This window comes from Artemia franciscana, chromosome 5 (genome assembly GCF_032884065.1).
Source record: "Artemia franciscana chromosome 5, ASM3288406v1, whole genome shotgun sequence".
Taxonomy (NCBI): Eukaryota; Metazoa; Arthropoda; class Branchiopoda; order Anostraca; family Artemiidae; genus Artemia; species Artemia franciscana.
This window is the reverse complement of record NC_088867.1, coordinates 14,529,750-14,542,817: the sequence shown is the minus strand read 5'-3', so window position 1 is coordinate 14,542,817 and position 13,068 is coordinate 14,529,750. Positions and strand designations below refer to the sequence as shown.

General features: G+C 34.9%; 1 protein-coding gene across 3 annotated transcripts in view; it reads left to right on the top strand.

Annotated features, from left to right (window-relative positions):
* Positions 1-13,068, top strand: part of LOC136027008 (collagen alpha-1(IV) chain-like) — a 200,179-nt gene that overhangs the window by 38,350 nt on the left and 148,761 nt on the right. For all 3 annotated transcript variants that reach the window (XM_065703901.1, XM_065703902.1, XM_065703900.1), the window contains exons 7-9: positions 3,712-3,873; positions 7,169-7,283; positions 10,329-10,478. In XM_065703901.1, coding sequence (XP_065559973.1) covers positions 3,712-3,873; positions 7,169-7,283; positions 10,329-10,478 — 427 coding nt within the window. The remainder of the gene's footprint in view (positions 1-3,711; positions 3,874-7,168; positions 7,284-10,328; positions 10,479-13,068) is intronic.

The window sequence follows — 13,068 nt, the reverse complement described above, 5'->3', positions numbered from 1 at the left end:
CCGGGAAAACTAGACGTACCACCAAAGTTTCTAAATGTAGAAGCAGTAAACAGAATCATCTTGGACGGAGTACTCCACCCAAGGGTGTATTTCATAATATGAAGCATTGAATGACCTTTTCCACTTGCCGTTTACAGTCACTTACGCAGGATATTGTACTAGCTTCGGTTGGGATGGTTAATCAAGAGAGGACGAGGAATTGTCTCTATTGCTGCTGGATCGGTGATGCTCTTCATCTTGAGGCTCCGACAGACGTACAATACGCATAGTGGTTCCTCTGGGTGTCTGGTTTCCTGCTTACTCGATGTGGAAGACCGTCACTTAATTTAAAGAAGACGTCGGTGGTGTTTTTTCAGATGCTGAATTACACACCAGAAAGAAAGTATACACATTAGTTTGAATTCTAACCAGTTTAACATTCCTACTAGTTTTGCCTATTCTTTTCAACTCCATTTTTGTTATCTTTCTGAGGTTTATGGGCAATAATGGAAATTGATGGTGATGAAAGCAGTGACATTTGTGTCACTGTTTTTGTATAGTCTTACCATGCGTTCACAGTCGTCACGAAATCGTCACTGTAACCTTGTCGCAGTTTTCAAATCACCAAACTGTTCACAAATACCAATATCCCCAGGCCACTTCCCGAATATAGTCCGGGTTCCAATAGTAGCTAGCAATCTAGAAAGAGACCATCACGGCCAATACTAAGAAATGAAATAGCTCACAAGTCCTGAAAATAGTGTCAAATCAATTCAAAAACTGCACTATCAGATCCGCCGTGTCCAAAACTTCTACATAGGAGATTTACCGTCCCTTGGCTTGGGAGAATCTATTGGCTTAAAAAGCAAAATAAGTTGGTTGAACTACGATATTCTGCATATACTAAATTTTTTTCTCTCCCTCTTTCTCTTCAGATAGCTTGACACTGGAGCGTCGTGGAGAGCTTTTTAATGGCTCATTTTGCTTTGAAAGTCTAAGCTCATGCGGTATGAAGCACTTTAGACAATTACTAGGTCATTTAAGACCCGTTCAGACACAAAGAAGTTCCCGCCCAGAATCCTAGTCTGGAGCCATGGAAATTCTGTTCAGACTCTAGAAGCAGGAGACTTCCCAGCCATTTTTTCGTCAGTTTTCCGACTCGGAGCGAACGGAATACTTCGTAAAAATCCAAGCACTTCTCCAGTCGTGAAAACGGTGACTCCCATGACTCCAGACCAGCATTTCAGGAATTCCTTAGCGGTCTGAACGGGCTCTTAGATTTGGTTTATATGTGACTGTTTCTCCGGAAAGAAATAAAACATAATGTGAAAAATGCAAGTAGGATAATCTTTATTTCTTTGTTTTATGCTGCTTTTGTCTGAAAAAGGGCTTAAAACAAGAAATAAGTGGCAGATTTTCGTGTTTCTTTTTCCTCTGTATAAAACCAGGGTTTCGAGAATTAAATTTGTCGAAAATGTGATAGATTTGATGTAGATTTCGTCCTAATCACGTTATAAGCTTATTTTTCTTCTTGCAGCCACATTCTACTATGAGACTCGAAGAATTAAGAGTTAAGTTTCTCGACAAATATATTAGTATATATTAAAAAAATATTATATATTTAAATATAAATCGAATATATTCGAAGATTGCAATGAAAATCACTTACTAATAATAACAACGTCTTTGGTTTTGTCTTTGATTGGCCCAATTTACAGTCTATGAATGTCTGATATACTGCAATGAAAATGTTCTGATGATTCCTGGAATTAAGTAATTGCGGGTGGCAGAAATAGTGTTGCAATTATTACACTTTCTTTCGACAGGCTCCGGGAGGACTTTGGACCCTAAGCTAAGGGAGGGCTCAGGATAAAAAAAAATATTGCTAATCTAGGCAAGTTAAATGATTAATAGAAGGAACGATAGGAAAACCCACAAAATTCTTAAAAATTTCAGGAAGGGAGGAGAAGTAGCTGAAGACCCAAACGTCCCTTGTTTGGAGCTCTCCTTAAACAAAGTTTTGAATAATTCCTTATTTCAGGGGATATTATCTTGGGACATTGTCCGGGAAATTCAACCTTATTCCCATCAACTTTTAGCAGAAATATAGAGACCTTGTAGGTCATGTAAATGTTTCCAATCTTTAGAAATGGAACACCAAAGAGAACATAAGGCCTTTCTATCATTCCTCTTCCCACATCGCAACAATTTTTTTTAGTAAAAGGTAGGCCCGTGAAATTTTTTTTAACCAGAGTTATGCTAAAATTTTCGGTCAAAGTGGAGTGATAGGAATTCCTCCTCCTTCTACTATAATGTTTTGTCAAAACACAGGATTTTGGCGTGCTGTTTATACCATTATCTTTTAAAGATTTATAATTAACCTGACTGGACATCCTGAATGGGCAACATTCGTTGATAATACCCTTCCGCCTTTTTTACCGCCGGCTTTTTAGATCAAAAATAGGGCTACTGAGTTATGATTAAACCGGAACCGTGTCAAATTGGCTCCCTGTGCCTCCAACAACGCTACCTGCCTCCCTAGCCCGGCCACTGATTTGTTTAGCCAAAGTTAGGGATATGCAGCTTGTTTAAATCAAAATCATAAAAGATTTTGAGTTTATGTTATCATATAACCAAAGTATGCATGTAACCTGTAAGTACCGCCCTTTCAATCAAACTTTTGGTGGATTTTAATCAGATTTTGGTTGGTTTTAAGCCAGAAAGTGGATTCTATCTGTTGTTCTGTCGTTTTTCAGGATCTACCCCTAAGTTTGGAGTTTTGGGGAATAACCTTAATTTTTGAGTTTGAGTTTAATTTTTGATTGGTTGACATGTACAATTTGTTATCAGTGGCAAAGAAACACAACCAAAGTTGCTCCCACTACTTTAGTGATACCAGCCGAAGGCTTTTTAAAAAAATTAAATAGGAAGCTAAAAAATATTTGAAAGCCAAGTTAAAAAAAGGAAGAAAAAACAGTTTTTAGCGTGGAAGTGCCCCATCGTGAGGACTTAGTTCTAAAGCAATATACCTATGTCTATCTTAAAATGCCTTTTCCTTATTATGGTACAACTAGGCTAAACTACGATACAAAGTAACTGTAATAAAATATGTAGTTACACAGTTTTTGGTGGTAACAAGTGGCGAGCTAGAAAAGATATGGGTGAAAATCAGCAAAAAAACTAAAATAAACATGTTCAGAGAACTTAGGAAATTAACAGATTGATAATATTTGAATATTTAAGGATAAAAAGTATTGTCAAATTTGACCAGTAAATGCTTATTTGTTTTGATGATTCAACTTGAAAACATTGACGATAGCATGATACGGAACTGATAACTTAATACCTTTCAGAATACAAAGCAAAAACTCTTAGAAAATTGGTGTTTATGGTGTTAAGAAACCTAAAATGAGTCCAAGTGCAAAAATTTTTCTTTTCGAAGCCTTTGATATAGCAAGTCTAAGCTATACATTTTGAGGCACTTTCTCCTGGATAAATCACTTCAGAAACAGTAGAATGGCATATGAAATCAGATTTTGAATTTTTAGAAAAATTTGATTCTCTTACGCTATTTTTGTTCGTTTGAAGTAATCAGAATGTTTCGAATAGTTTTTCAAAATTTTATCTTCAGAAAGTCGTCTACAAACTGAACAGATTTGTAGCTCATCAAAGACGATTATGATACAAAAACTGGAATTCCATTATCATAAAATGGTTAAAATCGTTTTTTAGGGAAAAATCGGTCTTCGTGGGCCATTTGGAGAAAAAGGATGTAAAGGAACACCTGGGTCTAAAGGTCAGCCTGGAAACGATGGAATACCGGGAATAGAAGGATTCAAAGGAGATAAGGGAGACTTTGGTAGGAAAGGCAGCGATGGAAATGATGGACCTAAGGTAAAGATGATACTATTCATAATTTCGTATATTAGGTTATTCGACGTTTATTACGATTTGCCAAAAAAATCTCTCTCAAGCATAGACCACGTTACCAGTTCATAATCTTTCATGTATAGCGGTATGAAACTTTCAGTTATAATATTTGTTATTGACCATTCAGTTGCGAGTCTTAGACGATATTAAATTTTGGACATTTTAGTCGTGTAAAAAAATTAAGCAATATTAAATAGCCTAATATGCAATGGGGTTAAAGAACCTCGCAATAGTGATTTGAAGTTATTAAATTCTTAAATTGTTAAAAAACAATATACAGCTTGAAATATTCTCAGGAAGATTAAATCAAGTTGCAAAGATTCAAGCTTGATAAAGATACTAATCAACCAAGATTCAATTGCTCCCATTTGTGTAACATTTTAAGTCTAAAGACCTTGCTTCAAAATTTTTCAAGAGAAAGTCGAAATTAGCTCAGATTGGTAATTTTGTGTCGGAAAATCTAACGAAACGAAGGCATGATGTTCTAAACCTAGCACGGGGTAAATATGGGAATAAGCAAGTATGGTATGATCAACGTCAGATTTAAGTACATCTCCTGAGTGATTTGTTTCTAAGTCGTTTATGGTCTTTCTACGATGTTGATTTATCTATATTTATAGATATTCGCAAAGCGCTCAATACAGCTAACTTTCAGACGCTTTTAAGTCGGATGGAGTCGTTGGGTGTCCGCAGAAAGTTGCTTGAAATCTACATCACAAAGATATCTCTAAAATTAGTGTTGAGTTACGTGAGCTCAGCAGCATTTGCAGTGAGGAGTGGAGCGCCTCTAGGGTCAGTGTAAAGTCCAATGTTTCACCTAATCTGTGTTGGTCTCATGTGTCTCTAGTTGAAAGATGTATATCCTACCTCGTTTGCTGATTATACCGTTTTAACTGTTTTGCCTCTCTGGATCACTGGATGAACCGTTGAAAGAAGCGAATTTTGGATTGGAAATACTGTAGGCTTTCCCTTCGTTATGTTTATTGTGTATAAATGCGCGAAAGACATTTTTAAAGACGTTCTTTAGAGTTGATACGCCACTGGATGTTTCTGGCCTTGTAGCCTTATGTGGTATACCAGTTAAACAAATTGATTATCTCTGCTACCTTAGTTTTGAACTTGATTGCCAACTGGCAGAAATTGGTGACAGTAGCTCTGTAACACTGGAAATTGCCAGTAGGATTGGCATACTTCGGAGTCTGCTGCACATTCTCACCCAAAATACACTTCTAGCTATATATTATTGGATTTTTAGCCCATACACCTCTACGGTTGCCTCCTATAGGGTAGTATCTTCTCATGCAGCTATAAGAGAGTGCAAGCTATACAAAATAAAGCTGTTTGAACAGTTTGTAAAAATATTCAGGGTTTACTTGACACCTTTGCTTGTTTTGCGTCCCTGAAACTCCAAATGTTGATCAAGTAAGAGATTACCAAATGCAGCATTTATGTTTCAGTGTGTGGATAATTTAGCCCCTAGTGTTTTTAAGAGTTTTTACAAAATTGATGAGGACATAGACAATTATGGAACAAGGTATAGTGATAACATAGTTGTTGATTTACATCATAGTGTTGGGTCTTCATTTTCAGTGAAAATATCTTGGCCCATTTGTATGGAATGCGCCATCAGTTAGTATTAAAGAGACATAATACAGAATACGCATCCGTTAATTTTTCTGGGGGGCGGGCGAGATTGTTGAGGTTTATTATGGTGTTGGGTGGGTAGGGGAAGAAGGCTGGGTGAGGTGAGAATTAATGAGTGATAGATACTGAATTTGTTATTATTATTTTTTGTTATATTTATTTAATTATTTTATTTATTGGGGAAGTTGTTGCAACTGTAAACTCTTATAGGTGGTTCTCCATCACGAACGTATTGCTTTATTTATTTATTTGTGATTATTAAAACAAAATTTTAAATTGCACTTGCAGAAGCAGCTTTTATTTTTACAGTTTGACTAATCTGACTGAATATGAAAACATAGAGTTAATAGCTAATATTGGGATACAACTCAGTGGGGATAGAAGCTTTCCAAACCAATGTTAAATTTTATTTATCTAATATTTCTTTGCCCTGCTTTTTTTACTCCAGTAGTACAATGACAACGTTAAAATGGACAAAAAAACATGTCATTAATAAATTTCTGATCTTTTTAAATGACTTCCATGACTCTGATAAATATATATATATATATATATATACATATATATATATATATATATATATATATATATATATATATATATATATATATATATATATATATATATATATATATATATATATATATATATTTATATATATATAGATATATATATGTATATATATATATGTATGTATATATATATTTATATATATATATATATATATATATATATATATATATATATATATATATATATATATATATATATATATATATATATATATTTTTATATATATATATTTGAAACAATCGAAAAGAAAATCTTAGAAAATTGAATTGAAAATTGAAAATTTGAGTATTCTTTTTAAAATTCAAAAGTAATTGAAGGGCAACCAGCCTTCTCCCACAATCATCAATGTCCCCAACACATCCAATGTAGATTTTTAGATAATCATGTTGTTCAGTATAGTTGAAAGGTCGATTCAGAGCGGAGTAAATAAAAAAAAAAGATTATCGTTGCCAGTTTTGATATTTACCAAAATTATCCTCAGCCAGGGATGAAAATGTGGGTCTTCAGGACCATCCGAATTCCTTAGTTTCTTGAATTTTTTAGCGCTCTTCATTTAAATTATAAAAGGGAAACTGTTAATTTTTTTCGGTCAGCCTCTCCGAAGAGCTGCAATTTTGTATATTTAGGTATGAATAGACCAAAGATAGGTCAATAGTGAATATACTTTTGTGCTGATTTTCACTGTACTTTAAAAAAAGACTGCAAGAAATTAAATATCTTTGACAGTGTTGGGTGTTAAATTCAACAGGAATATATAGGTACTTTTAAATCCAATTTTTGTAAATTGAAAGCAAAGAGTGACAATAAAGCCTAAACAAATCAGAGTTAAGCTGTGAATGTGGGAGGCTCCCGCTCCCTTAACATCTCACACCTTTTGCTGAACTACTGTTTAAATAAACCTATTGTAGAGTGTATAGAACATAGCCAACTGGTAATTAAGCTTAGTATGCTCGCTTCGAGATTCAGAGTTACTTTTTTATTTTATTTAAATAAATACTTTTGAGTCTTTACCTATGTCTAGTCTAAATAAAGAATTTTCCAGGGTGACATCGGCGAGCGAGGTTATCAAGGCCCGCCGGGTAGTCAAGGTGCAAAAGGAGAACCAGCTCTTATTTTACAGGGACCAAAAGGAACAATTGGGCAAAGAGGACCGTACGGTAATATTTTCTATGATTTACCTATAGCCAGATGTCTTTAATATTTTGACTTTAAGTTTTAACCATAGCATTTCTGACCTTACATTTATGATCAACAGGTTCCTATTCTCCAAAAAAGAGGACATAAAAGTAGAATGAAAAAAAAGGCAATTGACAAAGGCAATTAAAAAGGCACTTAGAACAAAATTATTTTCACTCTTTTTATGTTTGGAGAGACAGGAGCTAAGAATTACTCTAGAGTAGGCAAAATTGGAAACAAGCAACATCACGAGTATTTTCAAACAGTCATTTTGCAGTACCATGTCGTTGGTTTTTGTTATTTTTTTTAAAGTATTCGTCGCAGAAGTTTCATGTTCTTTAGAGGCTTCTCATAAATCGTGTCTTTGGGCAAATGAAAGTAAAACGAAATATACAAACTGTAGGGTTGAGGCATTTCCCCCCTCGACAATTACCTTCTGGAAACTTCTTCCCATATTCCGCCCGAATAATACTGGATGTCTATTAGAAGGGATATTGAAATTTTTATTTACCTGTTTAAGTCAGAATAAATGTTATAGCATTGCCATAAAAGAGCCACAAGGGTTAAATGTATTAATATTTATTTATTCATTTTTTCCAAGAGGCACTGTGTATGGAAGAGGTATGAACTTCGGAGGGGGCTCATTCGATTGCAAAATAAAATTTCTAGTCCCCCTTTTAAGAGTCAAAAGTGAATTGGGGGCAACAAAATCTCCCTTTTTCCCCAAATGCATTTGAACAGAATTTTGAGATAATTATTTTGTTCAAAATAGTCTAGAGGTCATATATCATACCTCCGGGTTAGACAACACCCCTTCCAGCCCGCGGGACAAGGACTGTTAGCTATGCAAGTTGACCATTGTTAAGCTATGAGGTTTTAATGGGAAGGGTGGTCGAATAAACTGTGGCGTGGAGACTCGTTCAATTGGAAATTGAAAGTTCTAGTGCCCTTTTGAAGATTTAGCCTGCTTTTCAACCAGTCACAAACGAATCAATTATTACCAACTACAGTGTTTTGAAAATTTTCTTATTCTATTTCAAACAGTCCTTGTGTTTCAGCAGTCGTTTTTTAAAGAATTGCGAAAAAAGTCCACATAAGGAGTGAGGTTTTAAGGAGAAGGTAGCCCCCTCATATACAGAATAATTTCAGTTTGTCTTAATTTCTAATATTATTTCTTAATTTCAGTTGAATAAATTGTTTTTAATTTAATTTCTGATTGTTTTTTAAAACATGCCTAGGGTTCACCAAGATATATGTTGTCTACCATCCTAATAAATACACGATTTATTGCTGTTAAAGTGCACATACCAATAATTGTAAATTGGTTGGTAGCCTCCGGCTTTTTCAGTTTTCTGGCTGAGAATTTAAATATGAGATTGTAAGTAAAATTTTGGACAAAATTTGTTCGTTTAGTCAAATTTTTTAATGAACAATAGTTTTTTTTTTAACGAATAATTTACTCAGGAAATTTTTGTGGACGGATACGCGGTATTACTGTTCATGTGGATGGAAATTTTGCGTCACTTGGTCTTCTAGGTGGCTGAAGCCATCACGACCTCCACAATAGTGTTCTCTGAAGTTCAAATGCATAGTATATACGAATGTTTAGATACATTTAAACATTTTGTATAATATAATCAAAATTTTTAATCAAAATCAATGAAAATGAAGCTCCTGGCTATACTTGTCACCCCCCATCTTCCAAAAATTTCCTGACAAGGCCTATTATGCCCTGCCTCAGCTTTCCCCCCTCTATAGTGGTACGCACGGGAATGCAATATTTATACAGTATAGAGAAAAGGCTGTAGCAATGAGATTGATGCTATTACCTCCTCTTGTGCCAATAATAAAGGTGCAGACCAAAAATTTTCCCGGGAATCAAGAGGTGGTTGATACCAAATCCTACCTCCCTTCCTTCCCACAAAACTGCTTCTATATGTATATGCAGGTGCAATGAGAGGTAAAAGATTTGGGTGCTAAAATGCTCTCTTTGAGGCACCTGCCTCAAACCGTTCCTTCATATAGTTAATGTGTACTTATATATTACTTCATATAATTTTTAAGAAATATAAGAAAATTAGTTCAGTTTAATGAAGCTTTGAAATGAATCTAAGCTCACCTCGAGGTGGTTTCAGAAATCCATTCCTTCCGCACTCATCAACGACCAACCGACGCTCCTTCATAATAGCTGATGCGAAATTATACCTCAATGTACACGATTGCATCATAACCTGTAAAAACTCAGACACTACTAGGAAATTACTAACCTCCCCCCCCCCCGCCTCAGCAGCAATTATAAAGGTGTAGACAAAATCTATAAATGGGAGCCAGGAAGGATTAGACAAAAACTCCGAAAAACTCATTAACTTTTATCAGAAGGCTCAATTAGGCTTAGAAAATTGGGCCGTTGAAACGTATTTTTATGGCGTCTTATCCCTTCCCTCCCTCTACAAAAAGGCCTACCTCTACTCCTTAATAATGTATCACTCTTTTATTAAACCAATCACTTCAGTTAAATTAAACATTAACGTTAACGCAAGAAAGACTTTTGTACAATAGGAAGGGAGGTGTACTTTTCAGCATCGCTGTTGATTTTACCCGCATTTTTTCACGGAAAAATCCTGCCAGACAATGTGATCCCCGCTGAATTTTTCCCCGGATAACTTCATCCAAACATTTTTTCCTACGTGAAATTGTCCATCCAAAGAGGAAGAAAGACACTAACTTTCAAATGTATTGCTCTACTTGCTCAACTTGAGAGCGTATTATTTATTTTACGTCATTTTACATTCTATATATTATTATTGTACATATTGTTTAAAAAAAAGATATTATTATTATTGGATATATTATCCTTGTTGGACTACCTCAATTATTTAAATGTTATCAAAATTCCCGAAGCAGTTAACCAGTTAATAAACTCTTATTCCTTTATTCCTTCTTTAACAAGTTATTTGACTATTTTAGACATTGAATAGTTGATTCTTAGAAGAATGATAAAACCTCTTAAAGTGCCTTCTTTTTAGGATACCCTGGAATACAAGGACCTTATGGAAACGAAGGTCCTGAAGGTCCCAGAGGTCCTGAAGGGCCATTAGGATTTCAAGGACCTAATGGACTTCAAGGACGGCCTGGACAGCCTGGGAGGTCCCAGAAAGGAGAATTTGGTGAAAATGGTAAGTTGTCAAAGTTGGGCAATATGAACTTATTGCACCACCGTTCGCGTGTCATTTTTATCATGGACACTGATGCAGATGCCTGGGACGTGTGAACTGCATATGACGAACTTGTATTCTAACAAAAATATTGCTTCATAGGCTTATAGATTGCCCACACTCAGGCCTTTGGCTTGTCTTTGATTAATTTCACTATCGAAGGGCATGAAATCAAATGAGAAGGCAATACTCTCCTAGAGTTAGATTATGCATACTATTAGAATTCTATTAAACAATATTATCAAACTGAACGAATTTTGGAGGATTTTTAAGTTCGAAGTGAAAGAACATGTTTAAAAATTAATTTAAAAAAAAGAAGTTGTTCAGAAAAGGAATAAATAATTTCAAAGAGCTGATTTTGAGTAAGGAAAAGACTAATCATGGGGAGAGCTTAACCTACCTGGGTACTATAACTGGTAATGATAGTGAATGCAGTGAATATATAAAAAATAGAATATCCAGATGTAGATTTGTTATTTGTTTTGCAGAAGAATTGTCTAAGGATAGTTCTAGGTACGTGTTCAGCTGACCGTATGTCAAACAATAAGCTATTAATAAAAATTTACTTTGATTCTCTTTTTTCTGGCTATGATAAAAGAAAAATTGGGAAGGCTGAGACACATTCTACGGATGAATGATGACACATCGCCTAAAATTGTGCTTCTCTGCCGTTCAACTCAGGCCAGACGAAAAGCAGCTGGTCTGTAAATCGAGTGGGAAAAGGAAACAAAGAAGGATTTAAAGGCAACCTTAATTTCAAAGGAGGGTTATAGACTGAAATTTAGAATATAATTGAGCGGAGCCAGAGTTTGTGCAGCATTTTCTACCTCTTGCGGGCTGGTGATGAAGTAAATTGGTAGAAGTAGTTAAAGTAGTTTCTACAAAAATGGGAGACGATGGTGCCCGACACTTGGCACGCGGCAGGCTGCTATATATGGATTCTCACGTTCGTTTGTCTTCTAAACGTGGACGATTTGCGCATTTTCTTAATGTCATGACGTCCAAATGAACCTTAAATTAGAAGTAGTGCTTTAACAAAATTATGTTTTTTTTTATTGGACCTTTAATTATTGCCACGGATTGTCTTTTTGTCATATTGAAAGACATATTGCCAAACCTTGTTTCATTTAATAGTTCTGGTGGTGGGACAAAAACTTCTTCTTTTGCCTTGGCTTGTCTTTTGTCTTTATGAAAGACATATCGCCGAACCTTTGTTTCTTTTAATTGTTAAAAGAAACAAAGACAATATTTGATAGACAATATTATCTATACTATGTATTATTGTCTAAGATAGACAATATTTGAGGGATTATCAATAGCCTCACATTGTGAAATATCTTCTTCGATTTTAGAAGAATATCTTTTTATTCTACGGTTAATTATTTTATTGACAAAAGGAGTGGGATATCCATTGCCAAAAAGAATATCTCTGATAAAGTTTATTTCTGCATTTATATACGAATCGAAGCAACTATTCAGGGCACGATCAATGAGGGAAGTTACAACTGCTCTTTTAACTTGTGGGGGGTGATTTGACTTAAAGTGAAGCTTTCTATGGTTTTGTGTTGGCTTTCGATAGATAGTAAAATCAAGTTTATCAGCATTACGAATAATTAACACATCTAAAAACGGCAGTTTATTTTCAATTTCAACTTCTAGGGTGAACTGCAAATTTCGATCATAAGTGTTAAAATGATCTAAGAAGCCCCGAAGTTCAGCTTCCCGATAATTCTAAAGTGAAATTACGTCATCCATATAACGACCCCAATAGACGTTTTTAAAAAAATAAGAATTCAATGCCCAATTTTCAAGTTCTCGACATAAAAATTTGCCAGTAGCCCGGATAAAGGTGCCCCCATGGGTAACCCATTTTTTTGCTGATAAAAAGAATCACGAAACTGAAAACACATAGAAAACTTATCACACATTTTAACCAGAATCATTAAAACTTCACAATCAATTACAAGCATAGCTTCTTGGGCCTATTAACTGATTTACTTTTGTAATAGTTTTCTTTAGTATTAATAAATTGATTGATCGATTAATTCCCGTCGCTGAAGCCTCGATTAAGTGGTAATTTTCTTCTATTTTTTTTTTAGTAATTCCTCAGAAATAGTCACATCTATATTTGTATACATGGAAACAATGTCAAAAGTACTAACTACTGTGTTATCTGTAATACTTGCGTTGCCAAGTTTTTCAACCAAATCTGCCGAATTACGAATATAGGAATTTTGAGAACACAATAAAGGTTTGAAAGCTGTGCGAAGCCATTTCCCCATATTGGCAGCGGGGGCTTTAGTAAACGCTACGATAGGTCTTAAGGGAATACACTGTTTATGTATTTTTGGTAAACCATAGAGTTAGGACAGAAACTACCACGGGAAAAACCAGCTACGAAAAGGCCTTTGAGACAGGCTGCTAAAAAAGCAAGGTTGGTTCTGAGAAATTGCATTTAATCACTTTGTTCTCTTTAGTTTGAATGAGTTTATATTCTCACTTCATTCTTTTTGTCAGTCCTGGTTGAACTTCGTTGAAGTAAGGATGCTAG